General features: G+C 46.7%; 1 protein-coding gene across 4 annotated transcripts in view; it reads right to left on the bottom strand.

Moving 5' to 3' along the window:
* Positions 1-20,434, bottom strand: part of abcb9 (ATP-binding cassette, sub-family B (MDR/TAP), member 9) — a 63,201-nt gene that overhangs the window by 3,720 nt on the left and 39,047 nt on the right. For all 4 annotated transcript variants that reach the window (XM_041201881.1, XM_041201880.1, XM_041201882.1 and 1 more), the window contains 4 exons: positions 14,131-14,259; positions 13,840-14,028; positions 11,291-11,464; positions 2,362-2,521 (listed from right to left, as the gene is read on the bottom strand). In XM_041201881.1, coding sequence (XP_041057815.1) covers positions 2,362-2,521; positions 11,291-11,464; positions 13,840-14,028; positions 14,131-14,259 — 652 coding nt within the window. The remainder of the gene's footprint in view (positions 1-2,361; positions 2,522-11,290; positions 11,465-13,839; positions 14,029-14,130; positions 14,260-20,434) is intronic.

The raw sequence follows: 20,434 nt of genomic DNA, 5'->3' as shown, positions 1-20,434 counted from the left end.
GCAGATGGTGGAATTTGAATGCAATAAAAATCTGGAATTAAAAGTCTGATGAAGACAATTAAACCATTGTCAATTGTCATAAAAAGCCATCTGGTTCACAAATGTCCTTTAGGGTAGGCCTGGCCTGGTCCTACAGGTGACTCCAGACCCACCACAATGTGGTTGACTCTTAGGTACCCTCTGAAATGGCCTAGCAAGTCACTCAGTTGTATTAAACCGCTACAAAGTCTCATAAAAGGAATGAAACTGGACGGACCACCCGGCATCGACCTAGGCACCGGAAATGACAACTGCAAACTCAGCCCTGTTGACCCTGCAAAGTCCTCCTGACTAACATCTAGGGGCTAGTGCCAAAATTGGGAGAGCTGTCTCACAGACTAGTCAAGCAACAGCCTGACATAGTCACCCTCATGGAATCATATCTAATGTCCCAGACACCACCATCACCATCCCAGCAGAGTGGCGGCAATTAGTATACAGTCGGGAGGGAGTTGCCCTGGGAGTCCTCAACATTGACTCTGGACCCCATGAAGTCTCATGGCATCAGGTTAAACATGAAAGTAAACCTCCTGCTGATTACCACATACTGCCCTCCCTCAGCTGATGAATCAGTGCTCCTCCATGTTGAACACCACTTGGCAAGGGTGCAGAATATACTCTGGGTGGGGGTGGTCAATGTCCATCACCAAGAGTGGCTCAGTAGCTCCACTACTAACTGAGCCGGCTGAGTCTTAATGGACATAGCTGCTAGACTGGGTCTGCAGCAGGTGGTGAGGGATCCAACAAGAGGGAAAAACATGCTTGACCTCATCCTCACAATATTCCAGCAATAGTACTGAAGACCTGTGCTCCAGAACCTGCCACACCCCTAGCCAAGCTGTTCCAGTGAGGTGAGTTACTCACCCAGTACAGCTACAACACTGGCATGTACCCAACTATGTGGAAAATTGCCCAGTTATGTCCTGTACACAAAAAAAGAGGACAAATCCAACCCGGCCAATAGCACTATTCTTGACCGCTTCCATTACTTTACTGATCGAGAGTAGACTGATGGGGTGGTAATTGGCCGGGTTGGATTTGTCCCGCATTTTCTGTACAGGACATACCCAGGCAATTTTCCACATAGCCGGGTAGATGCCAATGTTGTAGCTGTACTGCGGCGAGTAACTCAGCTCCTGACTCCCCAAAGCCTGTCCACCATCTACAAGGCATAAGTCAGGGGTGTGATGGAATACTCCCCACTTGACTGGATGAGTGCAGCTCCCACAACACTCAAGAAGCTTGACACCATCCAGGACAAAGCAGCCCCGCTTGATTGGCACCACATGCACAAACATTCACTCCCTCCACCACTGATGCACAGTAGCAGCAGTGTGTACCATCTACAAGATGCACTGCAGGAATTCACCGAGGCTCCTTAGACAGCACCTTCCAAACCCATGACTACTACCTTCTAGAAGGACAAGGGCAGCAGATACATGGAAACATCACCACCTGGAAGTTCTCCTCCAAATCACTCACATCTTGACTTGGAAATATATCGCCGTTCCTTCACTGTCACTAGGTCAAAATCCTGGAACTCCCTTCCTAACAGCACTGTGGGTGTACCTACACCACAGGAACTGCAGTGGTTCAAGAAGGCAGCTCACCACCACCTTCTCAAGGGCAATTAGGGATGGGCAATAAATGCTGGCCCAGCCAGTGAAGTCCTCATCCTGTGAATGAATAAAAAAAAGCAATCTGTCCAGCTTCTTGAGTGTTGTGGGAGTTGCACTTATCCAGGCAAGTGGGGAGTATTCCATCACACTCCTGACTTGTGCCTTATAGATGGTGGACAGACTTTGGGGAGTCAGGAGGTGAGTTACTCGCCACATAATTCCCAGCCTCTGACCTGCTCTTGTAGCCACAATATTTATATGGCTAGTCCAGTTCAGTTTCTGGTCAATGTTAACTCCCAGCAAGTTGATGATGGGGATTCAGCAATGGTAATGTCATTGAATGTCAAGGGGAGATTGTTGGATTCTCTCTTGTTGGTGATGGCACTTGAGTGGCACGAATGTTATTTGCCACCTATCCGCCAAATCTATGTCACCTTCCACACTATACATGGATCACGTTAGCAGAAGAAATTACAATGCTTATCTGAGGGTTGCATTGTTCAGATACTTTAATACAAACCTCAGTCTTGAGCAAGAAAGAAGCAGAACTGATCATTGCTGTAAATATGAAATGAGTAGTGGAACAAATCAAAAGCTTAGGGCTGTTTTAATGCAATTATTTTGAGGGGAGGGGTTTGTCAAAAATTTGATATCTCAGAACACCAGTGGAATCAACACCTGTAATCAATTTAATGAGTTTTACCTGTATCGTAGCCATCTTTCAGTTCAGTAATAAATTCATGAGCATTAGCTGTCTTAGAAGCCTGCGTGATTAAATCCATGGAACACTCCTGGAGGCCATATGAAATATTTTTTCGTATTGATCGGGCAAACAACACTGGTTCCTGACCAACCATAGCAACCTTTAACAAGAATTTTAAAAAGGTTTCATCAAAATGTTATGTACAAAGTTATATCACAATAATTGGAAATGGGAAGGTTATATAAACAAATTTGCATAAATGGTGATAGATTAAAATAATATCCTTTCATCATTAGGAGATAGACTTCAGATGTTACATTTTTTCCTTGCATGTTGATAATTCCTCTTGGTAACCAACACAACCAGCCTTCAGTACTGAAGACTGTGCCAGATAGGACTTTGCATTATTTTTGCAGCATTGATTTGGATACTTTCCCCAGCATTTCAGCTTTATCACTGTTGGATATTTACAAACTCTGAGTAGTTTGAGTATCTTCAGGGCAGTGCAAGTCCAAGCTGAATTGGGTGATCATCCAGTAAAATTTCACCAGCTTGTGGGTTATAGAAATTCTCCATCAGGTGCACACAATGTTCAAAGTGTGTTTTTAAAATATCATTCATGGTTTGTGGGCATTGCTGGTAAGGCCAGTATTTATTGCCCATCCCTAACCACCCTTGAGAAGCTGGTGGTGAGTTTCCCTCCATGACATATTTGAACTTCCATTCCTGTTTATGCATCCCTATATGACTCAGCCATGTAATTGCAAAGAAACGTTGGACAAACATCACTCTTCCTGCTTAGAAATGGAAGAATGGGGTTTCTGGCTCACTTCCTTATGATCAACTAAAGAATGACAATAAACTGAGCTGCAGATACCTGCCTGCTTTGTCTAATTGAGAATGGAGAAACTGCCAGGGTGAAACTAATACCATCACTGTGCCAGCACAATATACTGTTTTAAACACTTATCAATCATATGTTGATTGAGGCCTCATTCCTCCCTGAGGGATCATTTTAATGGTGGTAGCTGTAATTGCAGGACAGCAGAGCACCCATCTAAGTGAAAAGGAGACCCTTTGGGGTCCCGTGATGCAAATATGTTAGGACTTAACCAGGCAAGACAAGCACCTTGCTCAGTCACCCAGTTACAAGCAGAAGCACAAAATGAAAGTCCTTATTTGCTTTTATGGGTCAGGAGAACCAGAAGTGATCCTCTGGGTTCCACAAAAGCAATCAGGACTGTCACTGTGCCAAATATCCTATACTGCACCCCCACAACCACCCTGGTCCTATCTTTTGAGCCAACATACTCAATATGAATGAGCTGTTGGTCAGCTCTGCCACCTTCTAACATCACACTGGCTGCAAAGGTTTGCCTTTAAATAATAACTTGATGGTCCCTTCACTTTACCTCAAAAAGCATTAAAGTTTTATTGTGTGACATTGACCTAAAAAGATTAGGGGCAGAATTTAGCCCTTGGATGGTGGGCGGGCAGCCAATCCCTGCTGCCGAAACAGGGCCCACCACCATTTTGAGTGGGCGGGCCAATTAAAGCCCCTCCCAGCGGCCTGCCCGATGGGAACACTTCCTGTGCAGGGGCGGGTGAAGGGATTCCCCATCTGTCAAAGAGCACACTGCTCCCTAAGGCAAAGTCCTGTCTGAGGGAGTTTAGCGAAAGGTAAGTAAAGTCAAAAAAATAGAGACATTTTAAAATTATTAACATGCCCCCCTCATGTGACAATGTCACACAAGATGGGACATGTTGATAATAAACACATAAAGTTTATTAAATTTTTACAAAACAGTAATGAAGCTTCATCCTGCCTGTGGATGAAGTTTCATTAATAATCTACAGCCCGCTGGGGCTCCTGGCCTGCCCGCCAGCCTGAAGGTTGGCCGGACAGAGCATTTAACTATCTTAACGAGCCTGTCAATCGCCTTAATTGGCCATTGACAGGTCGGCGGGCGGACAGCTGATCTCACCGTCCACCCGCCTTCGTTAAGATTTAAATGGCCCGGGATGATGTCGGGGATTCCTCCCCACCTCATCCCGCGTCATTTTCCCCTGGGTAAGCGGGCCCCGCCCCCAAACTGCCAAGGGGAAAATCCTGGCCTGGGAGCTGAATTTTCCCCTCCTGTCCACAGCGGGTTTCATGGCAGGTGGGAGCGGAAAACTTGGAGAGAGGCCAAAATTTGGACTTCCCCCGATGGGTAAACAGTTTGGAATTTTTCCGTCACCTCTTTCATGGTGAGTTGATAGCGGGCTGGGTATCCCACTGATCAGTGTTGACCATTTGCATACGTTACCATCTCATGAATGCTCTTTAAATATGCTACTCACCGGAATTATGTTCCCCCTTCCAATCTTGCGTCATGCCAGCGGGAATACAAACTGGCCTGAAACACGTTTGACGATGAGTGATGTGCATCAGTCAGAGCCCTCACTTCTCTTGCGACTTTGAGGTGAGTGCAACGTTCAACGTCTACCTGCAACAGCGCTGCGCTGATTTGTCAGCAATGACAGTGGAACACCATACTGGTGGGGGTGCAGGGTTGGTCTGCTCCCAGTCGATGCCTCTATACTCTGGGAGGACACCACTGTGCAGTGACTCTCAGGCAGGGCTGCACCCTCAAACAGAGACTAGCATTGCAACTGGAGTGGGGGCAAGGGGGCTAAGAATGACAGAGACATGGGGGTCAGTAGGGGTACGAAGTGGTTGGAAGGGGGTAGGGGAGAGGCAATGGACACACAGCAATGGGGTATGAAGGGGTTGGAAGGGGGAACAATGGCAGGCAGAGGGGAGACAAGTGTGGGGAAGCTGCAGCCTGACAAGGAAAACTGGAACGAAGACACACAAGGGAGTGGATGGGAATTGAACTGTTTGAATGGAAGGGGATGTACACAGACTTCGGAATAGGTGTTAGTGTGGCATGAGGGATGGGTTGCATATAGACTGATGGATGGGGAGTTGGGGGACGGGAAATTGTGTTGTGATAAGTCATGAGGGAATGGGAGAGCTCATTGAAAGGCAGCCACAGTCCTTGGTCTGGGGCCAACAGGTCATGGCGAGAGAGTAAAGGCAGCCCTGGGGCTCTGTGGACCTCATAGTCAGGGTGAGAGATTAAAGGCAGTCCTGGAGTTTCACAGACTATGCTACAGGGATATGCATGGCACGCACATTGTATCCCTGATCCAGGGAGGGGCAAGGCCTTTGTGCTCACTTGGGATGATAAACAGGTAGGCGTGCAGGGTGTGTTCACAGTTGGTGGCCACGGGCTTGTGTGACTCGGTACTGGGCTGCAGACAGGATGGTCATGGTCAGGGGACGCATCTGCAACCTGTAAATGGGGAAAATGTAATTACGTGGAGGGAGTACTCAAAGCTCCCTTGGGAGGGATGTCCTCTGAATGTGACTGTGCACACAGCCTCTGGATGAGGGAGGGTGAGGTCCACATGGGGTATGGGTATGTGATGGGTTCAGGGGGGAGGGTTGGAAAGTCCACCACAATGACATGGGATCCAGTGTTACTGAGGGAGGCTGGAGAATAACCGGAGGGAGATCCACCTACACATTGTGAGGTTCTAGGAAAACTGGAGGGACTCTGACAGCGGGGAGGGTCGAAGCTGATCTCAAAATTAAAATGGAGCACCACCATCTTGAATCAATGAAGTAATTGCACAGTTTGAAATCGGAACTAGAAATGATTCTGCGCGGGAGGGGTCTGAGCTAGTGTGGGAGGAGACCACAGCTGGATTAAAGGGCCCTTTCAGGGGGCACCCTCAAACTTCTTAGAGTCACAACATTGAGGTAGAGTCAGAGCTGAGAGAAAAGAAGAATCCTTCCTTGAGAAGGTGCAATTGGAGCCAGTGTCTTTTGGTGCAAATTAACAAGAGACTGCAGGAGTCATTGGTTTCACAATACAGTTTCTCCATTTCAGCATTAACACACAGGGATGTGAAATTTGGGAATGCTGGCAACTGTTAAGGAGGCACAGCTGCTGCACATCTGCCAGATCATCAGTGAAATCTTCTAATGTGCTTTCTCCGTTGGCATAGATAACAGACCAAAGGGCATCCAGTCATTACTCATGTGAAAGTTAATCTTAATCAGTATCCAGGTCAGAGATTGCAGGAATGAGTTTGGAAAGGTGATATTAATGTCATTAAGGCATCCAAACCTTTTCCAATCTCTGTGGGATTGAGATGTCAAGTATCAGGGTTAACATCCAGTTTACACTTCACCTGCAAGGCTGTGTCAGCAACAAGGCTAGAAACGCAATCGCAGCTCTAGGGCATGACAGTAGTTTCTGTTTGTGAGTGGGAGCTTTCCTATTTTTCCCCGTTATTCATTACTCTGCTTTATCTATCAGTCCACAGGGACGAGGAAGAAAGAATAATGGGGCCTGGGGTAATGCTGCTTTCTTGATGGTACTCATGGAATGGAGGAGGAGAAGAAGGGACCGCCTCCACCGAGCGCAGCTTCGGGAGAGGCCCCGCCTCCACCGAGCGCAGCTTCGGGAGAGGCCCCGCCTCCACCGAGCGCAGCTTCGGGAGAGGCCCCGCCTCCACCGAGCGCCGCTTCGGGAGAGGCCCCGCCTCCACCGAGCGCCGCTTCGGGAGAGGCCCCGCCTCCACCGAGCGCCGCTTCGGGAGAGGCCCCGCCTCCACCGAGCGCCGCTTCGGGAGAGGCCCCGCCTCCACCGAGCGCCGCTTCGGGAGAGGCCCCGCCTCCACCGAGCGCCGCTTCGGGAGAGGCCCCGCCTCCACCGAGCGCCGCTTCGGGAGAGGCCCCGCCTCCACCGAGCGCCGCTTCGGGAGAGGCCCCGCCTCCACCGAGCGCCGCTTCGGGAGAGGCCCCGCCTCCACCGAGCGCCGCTTCGGGAGAGGCCCCGCCTCCACCGAGCGCCGCTTCGGGAGAGGCCCCGCCTCCACCGAGCGCCGCTTCAGGAGAGGCCCCACCTCAAGTCCAGGGCCCAGGAGAACCTCAGCAAGAACCAAAGGATGAAAAGGTTAAACCCATACCATGGAGGCGACTCATGCAATCAAAGGTCTACGGGAGAAGATTTTCTTATCTAGAGATGAGTGAGAGACAATGCTGCAGAAGTCTGCGCTTGTCCAAAGATGTGGTGGATCATATCTGCCACATTCTGAGGGAGGATTTAATGCCCCATGGTCTGGAAGGACATCCCCTGCCAGTGCCCCTGAAGGTCACCACTGTGCTCCATTGTTTTGCCTGCAGGATGTTCCAGGGATCCACAGGGAACCTAGGCGGCATCTCACAGTCCTCAGCACATAAATGTATCAAGGAGGTGACAGATGCCCTCTACTGTAAGGCTCATCCTTATGTGAAGTTCACACTTGATGAAGCTAGTCAGGCTGTTGGATTTCTGGGGTTTGCAGCTACCTCAGGATTCCCTAGAGTACAGGGTGCAATCGATTGCACATATGCGGCATTCAGAGCTCCTTGGCAGCAGCCCCTGATGTTCATTAACAGAAAGGGTTCCACTCCCCGAATGCTCAACTGGTGTACGATCATCAGAAGCACATCATACATGTTTGCGCCAGGTACTCTGGGAGTTCCCACGACTCATAAACCCTGAGTCACTCCCAGGATCCTCACGTATTCAAAGGGCCTCAGCGATTACAGGCCTGGCTGCATGGGGATAAGGGGTACCCCCTCAAACGATAGCTCATGACACCCATGCGTCGTTCTCAAGAATGCCTCGGAGGAGAGGTACAACACGAAACATAGCTCCACAATCCATCATTGATTAGACCATTGGCATCCTGAAGATGCGCTTCTGATGTTTGGACCGCTCAGGTGGGTTTCTGCAGTACTTTCCGCATAGGGTGTCCCGCATAGTCATGGTCTGTTGCGCCCTTCACAACCTGGCACATCAAAGGGGGGATCCCCTGCCAGAGGAAGACAAGGAGGAGGTTGAGAGCTGCTCAGACAATGAAGAGCAGGAAGGGCAGGAGCATGAAGAGAGATGATGAGGGTCACCTTCCATGTGAGGATGCCATTGAAGAAGCACAATGTGGAACATATGCCTGTGCCACATTGATTGCCACAAGATTCCAGGAGGAGTAAGGTACAGGCAACAGGGGTTGACCACATTCCCGCTGTCCCTGAATGGAATGCTAGTGCAGTGAAAGGGCTTTACAACCAGTAGCATCAAGAGCAAGTTCTGCATTTGGACTTGCACCTCCAACCCTCATGATTCACCAGGCCCCAATCTTTGGAAAGGTCAGCGGTGCACCCTGTATCCATACGCTCTGGGAAGTGAAAGTTGACACAACAGCACAAACGTTGCATCAAAGGACTTGATGCGGTCATCGCCACCTCAATGAGAAACCACAACGGACAATGATATGAGGGCATGGTTGGAGACATCATCATGGCGTCAGGTCTTGTGCTTTAGCACTATCACTGAGAAGACACAACTGCATCCAGCCCATCAAAGCTGCTGAGCAGCCCTCACACAATGTTGTCTCATTGAATGAAGGTTACAAACACACTTAGCACACACTTTCAATAAAAATTTTGACACATCTCTGACATCACACAAGGATCTGGCAACTATCTTGAGTGAGGTAGATATCACATGAATGTGAGGCTCACAAAGGGAGGTGATCACTGAGTGGGAGGCAGGCTCACCCTCACAATAAGAAGGCACTAAATGCATATTTATGATGCCTTCAAATGACAAGCCCATTCTCATGAACAGCAAATGTATTTACAAATGTGCAAGATATGTACAGTCATTGAACACCCGTGACCCAGAAGTGATGTCAATACTTCTTAATTTTCCTAATGCCACCGCTACACCTCATGCAGCCCCAACATCCACAGCAGAGGTGGAGGCAGCCTGCTGACTGCTACGTCCTATTGCCTGTGATAACCTTTGCGGATGTCCTCTGGTGGCCTGAAGCCTGGAGGGCTCTGGCCTGATAAGGGTTACCTGCTCAGGGGCAGATGCACCCTCCTTGGCCTGACCAGCTGGAGTTGATAGGGTCACTGGCAGAGGGCTTTCAGAGGGGCTGGCCACCCTTAGAGTGTCCTGTGTGGAGGCCCCCAGGTGTCTGGCTGATGCTCCTCCTCCTGTGGGTGCTCAAGGGCCCCTCCCTGACTCCTTGAGGAGAAGGGGCCCCTGGAAGGATGTTGAGGTCCCCTGCCCCCTCTTGCATAGCCACTGATAGATCCTACTAATGCCTATAGCGATGGAGTGCAGGTCTGAGTGCAAATCTGGCAAAGCCTGCTTGACCAAGGTCTCCAAGGTGGACGCCATCCTTCCTATGGTGACCTCAAGGCGCTTGTATGTTGGATACACAACATCAGACAGAACGTGGACGGACTCCTCCATCCTTTGCTCTAGTCTGCTGCGTTTTTCTCACATTTCTGCCTGACATTCCCCCGTCTGTTATTCCATCTCCAGCATTATCTCAGTGGCCGTTCACAAGCTGATATCTGACTCAGAGTCAGCGGGTGCCTGACCATCAGCAGTAGTCCAAGTTCCAAATACCTGGGCTTTCATTGCCTCTGACTGCTGTGGAGATGTGTGATTAAAGGGTTGTCCAGGAAGTTACTCCGAGCCTAATCTAGAAGTATGAGCCACTGAGGTTTGTATCCCTGCTTTGGTGGAGGGTGCAGGTGAACACAGTGACGAATCTTCTTTGGATGGCTCCTCAGTATCCTCCTCTGCGGTGGGCTGGGGGCTGGGGCTTATGTTGGCTCTCCTAGTGTCCCTGGACCTGCTGGTGCCCATCACAGAGGAAAGACAGATTTAGTTCATGAGCAGGCAGAATGCAAGATTGCATGCTGGAAGAAGCCGATCTCGCCTTCCCCACAGGAGTGATCCCTGACCTCTCCAGCCAGTTCAGCGGCATCCTCCACGAATGTAGTGAGCTCAGTTATGTTGCCCGTCCTTCCTCCCATCTGGAATTTTTCCTTTCTGTTGGCCTGCATGAAGACAAAGGGATGGGATGTGAAGATAAGGGGTAGAGCAGAGGTTGGGAAGCATGCATGCCTGCTGTGTGTGCTGAGCCCCCGCCCTGAGTAAGGGCTAAGGATGGAGTTAGTGCAGCATGATAGACCAGATGGTGGGGAGGTGAAAGTGCCCATGAGACAATCAGTGCTGACATGACTCCCCAGCTAATATTTTGTGAGATCCCCGAACAGTGTAGCCCTTTGAGTGCATGATGACATGATGAGAGTGTGAGATTGGAGTGAGCTGCACTCTCTTCCTGCACCTGATAGCGTTCCGGGGGGTCCTTGCCATCCACGCTGACCTCCTCTGCCACTGCCTCTCAGAACGGCGAGGTCAGGCTGGTGTGCTTCCTGGAGCCATCCTGGGGTATAGGATATCCCTGTGCTCACGTACTGCTCTTACCAAAGCCTCGAGGGAGTCGTGGCTAAACCTTGGGGTAGCCTTCTTATGCTTCTGCTGCGCAGACATCTCTGTGAGTCTCCTGAGGACAGCTGGGCTGGAGACAGTGAAATGAATGCGCTTGGGTGGCTTTTAAATATGGCACTCGGACTTTCACCCCCATTAGGTAACAGCAAGGCAGACAAATCAGTTCCTGACCAGCCATGTGAGATACTCGCCTATGCATAATTAATTAGCTTCTGAGTGCAAAATTGGGGACAATTTCCCAACACTCTGACCATCGAGAAACGAGCCGCGGAACCAGCCCACCACGGCACTTAGTTGCAAAAATGAAAAGTCTGTCTGAAAATTTGCTTTGATTTATCTTGGTAGAGCCATTAACCTAATTAAAACACGTGTTAATGCCTGCATTAAACTATCATGTAAGCTTCTCGACATTTATCTACCAAAATCATCAACAGTGATTTCTAGGATGTGGTATATAATAATAAACAACAGACTAACCTTTAAAGATTCAGTAACCAAACCCTAACACCTACCTTGGAGTGAATGTACTTATAATCATAATCTTCAACTGAGTGATCATCTAGTAAAATTTTACCAGCCTGTGGGTTGTAGAAATTCTCTATCAGCTGCACACAAGAGCTCTTCCCACTCCCTGAAACACCCACTAGAGCTGTAATTTCACCAGGACGTAGTGTGAAAGATATATTCTGTAAAAAAAACAGATGTTTGATTATTGTTTGCTAAAAGGAAACAAAGTTAAAACCTCTAAAGTATTAATCATTTTAGCCACACATGCACTAACTTTAGTAGAAAACACACCAAATATAGGAAAGGCCATCAGCCTGAAACATTAAGGGCAGAATTCAGAATCCACAGGCGGGATGAGGTTTCCAAAAGCAAATAAAAATAAATTAAAAGTTTTAAAATTTAATTAATAACATATCTCTGCTCATGTGACAGCTCTGTGCCTCAGGGAGATTCTGAAGCGTGTGAAGTTCACGCTCCCCCACCCCCCCCACACCCCACCCCACACCCCCCTGCGCAGGCAGCGCTAAGCGCTGCCGCTCGCGTTTCACACTGCGCGGACCTTCATTGTTTCGCCAGCGTGAAATCAGCTTCCAGCCTCGATTGCGGGTGGCGGTCAGCTTCCTGGCTGCCACTGCCTGTCCCGCCAAGCCTGCCCGCCAAGGTAAAAATTTTTGCCCTGTTTATTTCTCTCTCCACAGATGCTGTCGGACCTGCTGAGTATTTCCAGCATTTTCTGTTTTTAACACAGGTAAATGCACTTCATTCGTGGATATTTACTGAGCAGACATCTCCTGCTGTTCAGTAACCAAGGAATTAAAACACTCCCACACTCTGCTTTATGTCTTACTATTTTACCAACAAATGCATAAAAAGGTTAAAGTTCACATTCATTCACTGTGTGAATGTGTGTATTGAGATCACAGATCCACTTGATTACATCTATTATTCATTTTTTATTTACTCCTCAGAATTGCCTCTGAATTCCCAATTGGCCACGTGTGGCCAGTGGCTAATGTCACTCGCCCCGACATCCATGCGCGTCATTTCACGCTCGAGCGGGTTGGGCACGCGCCCAGCTGCTGAGGTGAAAATTCTGCCCTTAATGTTTCAGGCTGGCCGCCTTTCCTATATTTTGCGTGTTTTCTACTAAAATTAGCACATGTGGCTAAAATGGCAGTACAGTTCTAGAGCAGCTCCTTCTGGCGGACAGATTTGTAAAAAGGAAACCTGCAAACTACTGAGGCTTTAGGTAAGAATTGTTAGCTATGCTGGGTGTAACAGGGCTGAACTGGGTGAGGTGGTGGAGGCCATTGTTATGAATATCGAGTTTGTGGCTCATGTGAATACTTTAGAGGTTATTAAAATTCTGGGCTTTAGAGATTGCCAGAACAGAAGGAAATGGCAGTTCAAATGATAACCCATGTTTGTTTAATAAAGTCAGAATAGAAAGGTAAACTGGTGGGCATACTTAGCTAAAGAGCTGGATGTCTGCAATCCTTGCAACAAGTGCATTCCAGAGAGATGTTTCTGTTTTGGGAATCAGAGCTAAATTGGTTTATAAACATTTAGCGGAACCTGAAAGGTTATAAAACCCATTTACTTCATCAGATCAAAGAAGAAATTGTAAATGAGGGATAATAAATCTAAAGGTTGGTTTGAGGACAGCCCTGAGCAGGCTATGTCATCATGGAGATGGGTGGAGTTTAGAAGAGTTCTCTGGTCTCATTTTTTCGGGGTGTTTGAAGACAGAGTTAGCTGTATTTTGGATCTGCAGCTCACTAAGTGATAGCCAAAGTAAACTATTGCTAGCAAGGCCTGCACTGTAAGGAGAACAAGAAACAAACTTCATCATTCACCATGTGGAATGCAGGGAGGCTTAATCCCAGATTGAATTTTGTGAGTGAATATAATCTGGAAGATTGCCTAGTTTGAAACTAGTTGAAGAATCTATAGTGGTCCTCATAGAGTCTTGTACCAAAGACAACAACAAGCAGATTAACTTGGAAGTATTGAAAGTAACCAGAACAAAGGTCTCGGGCATCCACAGTCAAGACAGGGATGGTATGGTTAAAAAAAGTGAAATCTTTTGTTGTAATTTGATTAATTAAAATAAAGTATTTGGCTTTCTATTTAAATCCCTAACTGGATCGTAATGGCTGCTGTTTTTGATAGCTGGCGTAAAGGTTGCCCTGAATTTGCATTGCTGGAGGCCTTTAATCATATCTTCCTATGAAACAGCGATTGTTCCCAGTGGGTAGTCTGATGCAAACCCACCAAATAGATATGTAGGTGGATTTAGTAAAATCTAAGTTGGATACGCTGGCTCACTTGGTATTGGTGAAGAGGCATGCAGAAAAATCAGTCCCTTTATCTTCAGCAGCAGCAATGTACAATTCAATGGGCGGAATGTTATGGCCCCATCGAGGCGGGGGTGGGGATGTAAAATGCGTGGGCTGTTCAAAAGTCCATTGATTTCGGTGGGACCGGAAAATCCTGCTGTTGGGAAGGGATATAAAATTCCGCCCAATATTTCAGCTTCACTGGGGCAACTTACATTGAGAATTGTGTTTTGCAGCCTATTAGGGTATGCAAAAGTGACATTCTTAAATGTGACTTCACCCTTCAGAGTTTCTGGAATGAATGTTCCAATCTTTCGCTGGGTTGGTTTATTGTCGATGTACGCAAAGATGTTTTCCGTCACACCAATTCCTTGAATCAACCCAGTAAATGAAGTGCTGATGTTCTGAAATAAAAGAAAATACCTGTTTTAATTAATTCAATGTCTAGTATTTCTTCAAAGATCACTATTTTATTTGGTATGAAATGGCTTGAATAGAACACTAACCTGAAGAGCATCAGCGAGCACCACCTGATAAAGGAAGATGGAGATTAGATCACCAGATGTCATTTTGTCAATCAGGACAAGGTGCCCACCATACAACACTGTGGTGAGCTGTAGAAAAACCTGAAAAATCTGCGGAGAAAAAATGCAATTAGTGAGAAGCAATTAGCCTATTTCTATCTTCAAAATAGGCACAGAAAAATAGAAATAGAAAAATTGGCTGATATTTCAGGTACAAACCTTTCCTCAGAACAGAAAGATATTAGAGATGAACAACATTTAAGAAGGAATATAACAAGGGAAATTGGAGGAATATGGTCGGAGAAAAGATCAGGAATTGGTTTAAAGGCAGAAGTGATAGATGTTCAGGTTCAAGTCAGGTCAGGTAGAATGAGGGAGGAAAGAGGCCTTACCACAAATGGCTACTGAGACACAGACACAATTTAAAGAGAGACCTTTTCTTCATCATTCATTCTGAGATCGGGATGACACTGGCATGACTGGCAATTATTACTCATCCCTAGTTGCCCTGGGGAAATGATACTGGACTGCCTTCCGGAACTGTTACAGTGCAGTAGTTTGATAGAACCAAGAGTCAGCAAGTTTGGTGAGCACGTAATGATGGAAGGTTTGCTTCACTAAAGGACACTAATGAACCAATTGAAATTTTGTGATAACCCGAAAGCTTCATGGTCACTTTTACTATTCCAAGCTTTTTTATCTCTTAATTAAATGAGCTGAGAGTGACTGCTCAAAGCAGCATCTGTCTGAGTGTGGCATCAAGGAGCCCTAGCAAAATTTAATTCAATGGGAATCGGAGAAACCTCTCCACTGGTTAGAATACATGCAATTTTTATTCTTTCATAGGATGTGGGTGTCAGTGGCAAAGCCAATATTTGTTGCCCATCCTTAGTTGACCAAGAGAAGGTGGTGGTGAGCTGCCTTCATGAACCGCTGTAGTTCATGTGGTGTAGGTACACCCACAGTGCTGTTAGGAAGGGAGTTTCAGGATTTTGACCTAGCAATAATGAAGGAACGGCTGATATATTTCCAAGTCAAGATGATGTGTGGCTTGGAGGGGAACTTGCAGGTGGTGGTGTTCCCATGCATCTGCTGCCTTTGTCTTAGATTATAGAGGTCGCAGGTTTGGAAGGTGCTGTCAAAGGAGCCTTGGTGAGTTGCTGCAGTGCATCTTGTAGATTGTACACACTGCTGCTACTGTGCATCAGTTTTGGAGAAATTGAACATTTAGGTTCGAGGTTGGGGTGCTAAACAAGCGGCTGCTTTGTCCTGGATGATGTTGAGTTTCTTGAGTGTTGTGGGAGCTGCACTCATCCAGGCAAGTGGGGAGTATCCCACCACACTCCTGACTTGTGCCTTGTAGATGGTGCACAGGATTTGGGGAGTCAGGAGGTGAGTTATTCACCACAGAATTCCCAGCCTCTGACCTGCTCTTGTAACCATAGTATTTATATGGCTGGTCCAGTTCAGGTTCTGGTCAATGATAACTCACAGGATGTTGATTGTATTTGAGCAACAATAATGCTATTAAATGTGAAGGGGAGATGGCTAGATTCTCTCTTGTTGGAGATGGTCATTGCCTGACACTTGTGTGGTGCAAATGTTTCTTGCCACTTGTCAGCCTAAGCCTGGATATTGTCCAGGTCTTGCTGCATTTGGACATGGTCTGCTTCAATATCTGAGGAGTCGTGAATGGTGCTGAACATTGTGCAATCATCAGCGAACATCCCCACTTCTGACCTTATGATGGAGGGAAGGTCATTGTTGAAACAGTTGAAGATGTTTGGGCCTAAGACACTACCCCGAGGAACTCCTGCAGTGATGTCCTGGGACTGAGATGATTGAGCTCCAACAACTACAACCATCTTCCTGGAGCTGGGATTTAATAACTTCCTGGCCCATTTTAAAAGAGGTGCAGCCAAATGCAAATGTCATCTGTCCTACACCTGTTAGGAAATATGTTCCTAATTTTCAATTTTTTCAAAACCCTAAAATAAAACCACACACTGTTCACTTTCTATTGCATTCATCTTCTTTCTTCTAAAAATCTAAAGCTTAGTTGCATGTCTGGCAGGAACAGCGATGTTTTTTCAACTCTAATTTTCGGAAGTGACTCTTTGTTGCGTTCCTGATAAGGTAAGCATCAATCTCTCCCTAAAAGGCTGTGGATATTTTGATAATTAATGCTTTCAAGGCTGAGATTGATAGAGTTTTGTTTGGTAAGGGTATAAAAGGGCATAGAACTAAGGTGGATAACTGGATTTGAAGTACAGTCTGGCTGCCCTGCTCCCTGGCCCCAGCCTCAGTTCCCCTCCTGATTGCATAGCTTACCAGCTCCATGTTTTGTTTGTTCAGGATTGCCCTGTTCCTTTATCCCTCAGTGGTAGCTGTCCATCTCGTAAGACGATGATTTGTGACAACTCCATGTTAAACATCACTTGGTGGGGCTCAGGAGCCCCACTCTGACAGAGCAATCTCTGCTGCATTTGCTGCAGAGGAAAGCAGTGGGTTCAGAAGGTGCACGATTCATCGGTCTCTGTTTCCTCTGGGCCCTCTTCTCGGACAGCTAAGCTTTTCATTTCTGCTCTCCTCTTCAATGCCCTTCGAAGCAGCCCAGAGGTCATGGCTGTCAACGATGTTTTTTCCAGTTGTCAGTGTCAATGTTCACTACCTCCATACTTAACTTCCTTGTAGTAGACGTATGGATGCTCAGGAGGTCATGACCCACTGGCCAGTTCACCAAACAGAAGATCTTTGGGTATATAGCCATCATCCATCTGATGAACATGGCCAAGTCAGCGCAGACATCATTATCTTAGCAATGAGTGTATGCTGATGGAATTAACAGACTCCAGGACCTCTGAGTTGGTGACCTTGTCCTGCCAAGAGATGCCGATGATAAGTCTGAGACAGCGAGGGTGGAAACCGTTCAGCCCTTTCTCTTGCATTGTATATGTTGTCCAGGTCTCACCACTGGAGAGGAGCACATTGAGGACGTAGGCTTGGTAGACTCGCAGTTTGGTGTTCTCGGTCAGATTGCTGTTGTTCCAAATTCTCTTACTCAGCTTGCACATAACAGCTGAAGCTTTTGCGATGTGTGTTGATTTCAGCATCAAACGACAGAATGCTGGACCAGGATTTTTCACTGAGCAGGCGGGTGCTCGAGCATAAATTGATGGGCTAATGATGTTGGGCAAGCGTCCCCAGGTCATTGCACGATATTCTGCTCAGCAGGCGTGCACGGGAGTTGGCAGCGTGCCTGCCGATAATTTAAAGGCCTGTTAAGGCTATTAATAATCCAGTTGATTTAAACTTTTCGCTGCCCGTCCAATCTTATGGTTGGACGGAGTCACATGAGGGGACATGTTTTTTTACACCTTAAAATTCTTTATTTTTTATTTTCAAAACCATTCATCTCTCTGAGGCAGCTCTGTGCTTTAGGGAGCTTTTCCAGTGCACACACATGCACGTGCACGAACCTGCGCTCTCGGCCTCCTCCTCCCTCACACAGGCAGTGCTGAAGTACACGTTTCACACTGGGCAGGCCTTAATTGGCCCACCAGCATGAAATCATGGTCCAGCCCCAATGGCGGGCGGCGGTCAGCTTCCCGCCCGACAAGGGAAAAATCCTGGCCCTGGTGATTGTGGAGCCTAGATATGTGAAGTGATCAACAACCTCCAGTGTCACATTGTCAATGCTGATAGATGGTGGTACGGCAACATCCTGGACCATGACCTTTGTCTTCCTGATACTCAAACCAAATTCTTTACAGGCATAAGAGAGCCTATCCATTTGTCGCTGAGGGTGTTCCTCCCCTTCCCCTATGCTGTGTTTCACTCCTGCTCTGCTCCTTGATCATGAAAGTGCCTATGGGCGGAATGTACCGCTCATGCCAATGGAGGGATTCATGACCGGCAGGGTCACAAAATTTGGAGGGATAGCAAAAGTCAGTTTCTCACTAGTGGGAAATTAGTTTGGAATTTCTTACCCTGCCGCTATGTCTAGGTACAGCTCCAAGATTCACAGCAGAGCTGTAGGCAGCTTGTCGACTGCCATGCCCGGTTGTCTGAGATCACAGAATTGCAGAAGAAGGCCATTCGGCTCATTGAGTATGTACTAGCTCTCTGAAAGAGCATTCCACCTAATCCCACACTAATGCCTTATCCTCCTAAACTTGCAAATTCTCTCTTTTCAGGTAGCAATCCAGTTCCCTTTGGAATACCTCAATTGAACCTGCCTCCACCACCCTCTCAGGAAGGTCATTCCAGACTCCAACCATTCTCTGGGTGAAAAAAATTCTCCTTACATCACATTTACTCCTTTTGCCAATTATTTTGAATCTGTGCCCTCTAGTTCTTGATGTTCTCTTGAATGAGAATAGTTTCTCACTATTTACCCTGTACATACCCCTCAGGATCCTGAAGACTTCTATTAAATCTCCTTTCAGCCTTCTTTTCTCCAAAGAAAACAGTCTCAACCTCTCCAATCTATCCTCATGGCTACAGTTCTTCATCCCAGTGTCATTCTTGTGAATCTCCTCTGTACTCTCCAATGCCTTCACATCCTTCCTTAAGTATGGCACCCAGAACAGGATACAGTACTCCAGGTGAGGCTTAACTAGTGTCTTATACAAGTTCAACACGACCTCCTTACTCTTGTACTCAATGCCCCTATTAATAAAGCCTAAGATACTATAAGCTTTATTAACTGCTCTCTCAACATGCCCTGCCATCTTCAATGACTTATGTACATATACACCAATGTCCCTCTGTTCCTGCACCTCCTTTAGAGTTTCTCCCTTTATTAAATACTGTTGCTCCATATTCTGCCTGCCAAAATGAATCACCTCACACTTCTCTGCATTGAACTTCATCTGCCACTTGTCTGCCCAATCCATGTTTATGACCTTTTGAAGTTCAAGACTATTCTCATTACAGTTGACAACATTTATAATCTTCGTATCGTCTGCAAATTTTGAAATCATGCCCTGAACACCACAGTGTCACAGTCACAGTATCTTTATAGTGCAGAAGGAGGCCATTTGGCCCATCGAGTCTGCACTGGCTCTCTGAAACAGCATTCCACCTGGTCCCACTCCCCTGCCTTATCCCTGTAACTTTGCTCATTCTCTCTTTTCAGGTAGTAATCCAATTCCCTTTTGAATAAATCGAACCTGCCTCCACCATCCTTTCAGGTTGTTCCAGGCTCCAACCACCCTCTGGGTGAAAAAAATTGTCCTCATATCACATTTACTTCTTTTGCCAATTATTTTGAATCTGTGCCCTCTAGTTCTTGATACTCTCTTGAATGGGAATAGTTTCTCACCATTTACCCCGTCCATACCCCTCCGGATCTTGAATGCCTCTATCAAGTCTCCTCTCAGCCTTCTTTTCTCCAGGGAAACAGTTCCAACCTCTCCAATCTATCCTCATAGCTGCAGTTCTTCATCCCAGAATCTCCTCTGTACTCTCCAATGCCCTCACATCCTTCCTCAGGTATGGTGCCCAGAAGATGTTCTGCCATCTTCAATAACTTATGTACATATACACCGAGGTCCCTCTGTTTGTGCACCTCCTTTAGAGGCTTCCCCTTTATTTTGTACTGTCTCTCCATATCTTTCCTGCCAAAATGAATCACCACACACTCCTTTGAATTTCATCTACCACTTGTCTGCCCAATCCACCAACATGTCTATGTCCTTTTCAAGCTCATGACTATCCTCATCACAGTTGACAACTTTTCCAGTCTTCGTATCATATACAAATTTTGAAATCATGCCCTGAACACCACAGTCTAGGTCATTAATATATATCAGGAAGAGCAAGGGTCCCCACACTGACCCCTGGGGAACCCCACTACAAACCTTCCTCCAATCTGAAAAACAACCATTTATCACTACTCTCTGTTTCCTGTCACTCAGCCAATTTCTTATCCAAGTGCCTACTTTCCCTTTTATTCTATGAACTAGAATTTTGCTCACAAGTCTGTTGTGTGGCACTGTATCAAATGCCTTTTGAAAATCCATATACACCACATCAACAGTGTTTCCTTTATCGACCTTCTCTGTTACCTCCTCAAAATACTCCAGCAAGTTAGTTTAACTTGGGCGAAGCCAGAATGTTAAAAGAATGCAAGACGGAATGAGACTGAGATAAACAGAGTAAATTGTAGTATACATTGGAATTATTCTAAATTAAGATAATAATTAAAATAAATTAGTAAATACCATAGTAAACGCTTTATATAAAGTATAAGGTATGTCAGTGCAGCTCAGCCATGTGGAAT

The sequence above is a fragment of the Carcharodon carcharias genome, chromosome 13, assembly GCF_017639515.1.
Source record: "Carcharodon carcharias isolate sCarCar2 chromosome 13, sCarCar2.pri, whole genome shotgun sequence".
Lineage (NCBI taxonomy): Eukaryota > Metazoa > Chordata > Chondrichthyes > Lamniformes > Lamnidae > Carcharodon > Carcharodon carcharias.
The sequence above is the reverse complement of the archived record's forward strand: the minus strand, read 5'-3'. Positions and strand labels throughout refer to the sequence as shown.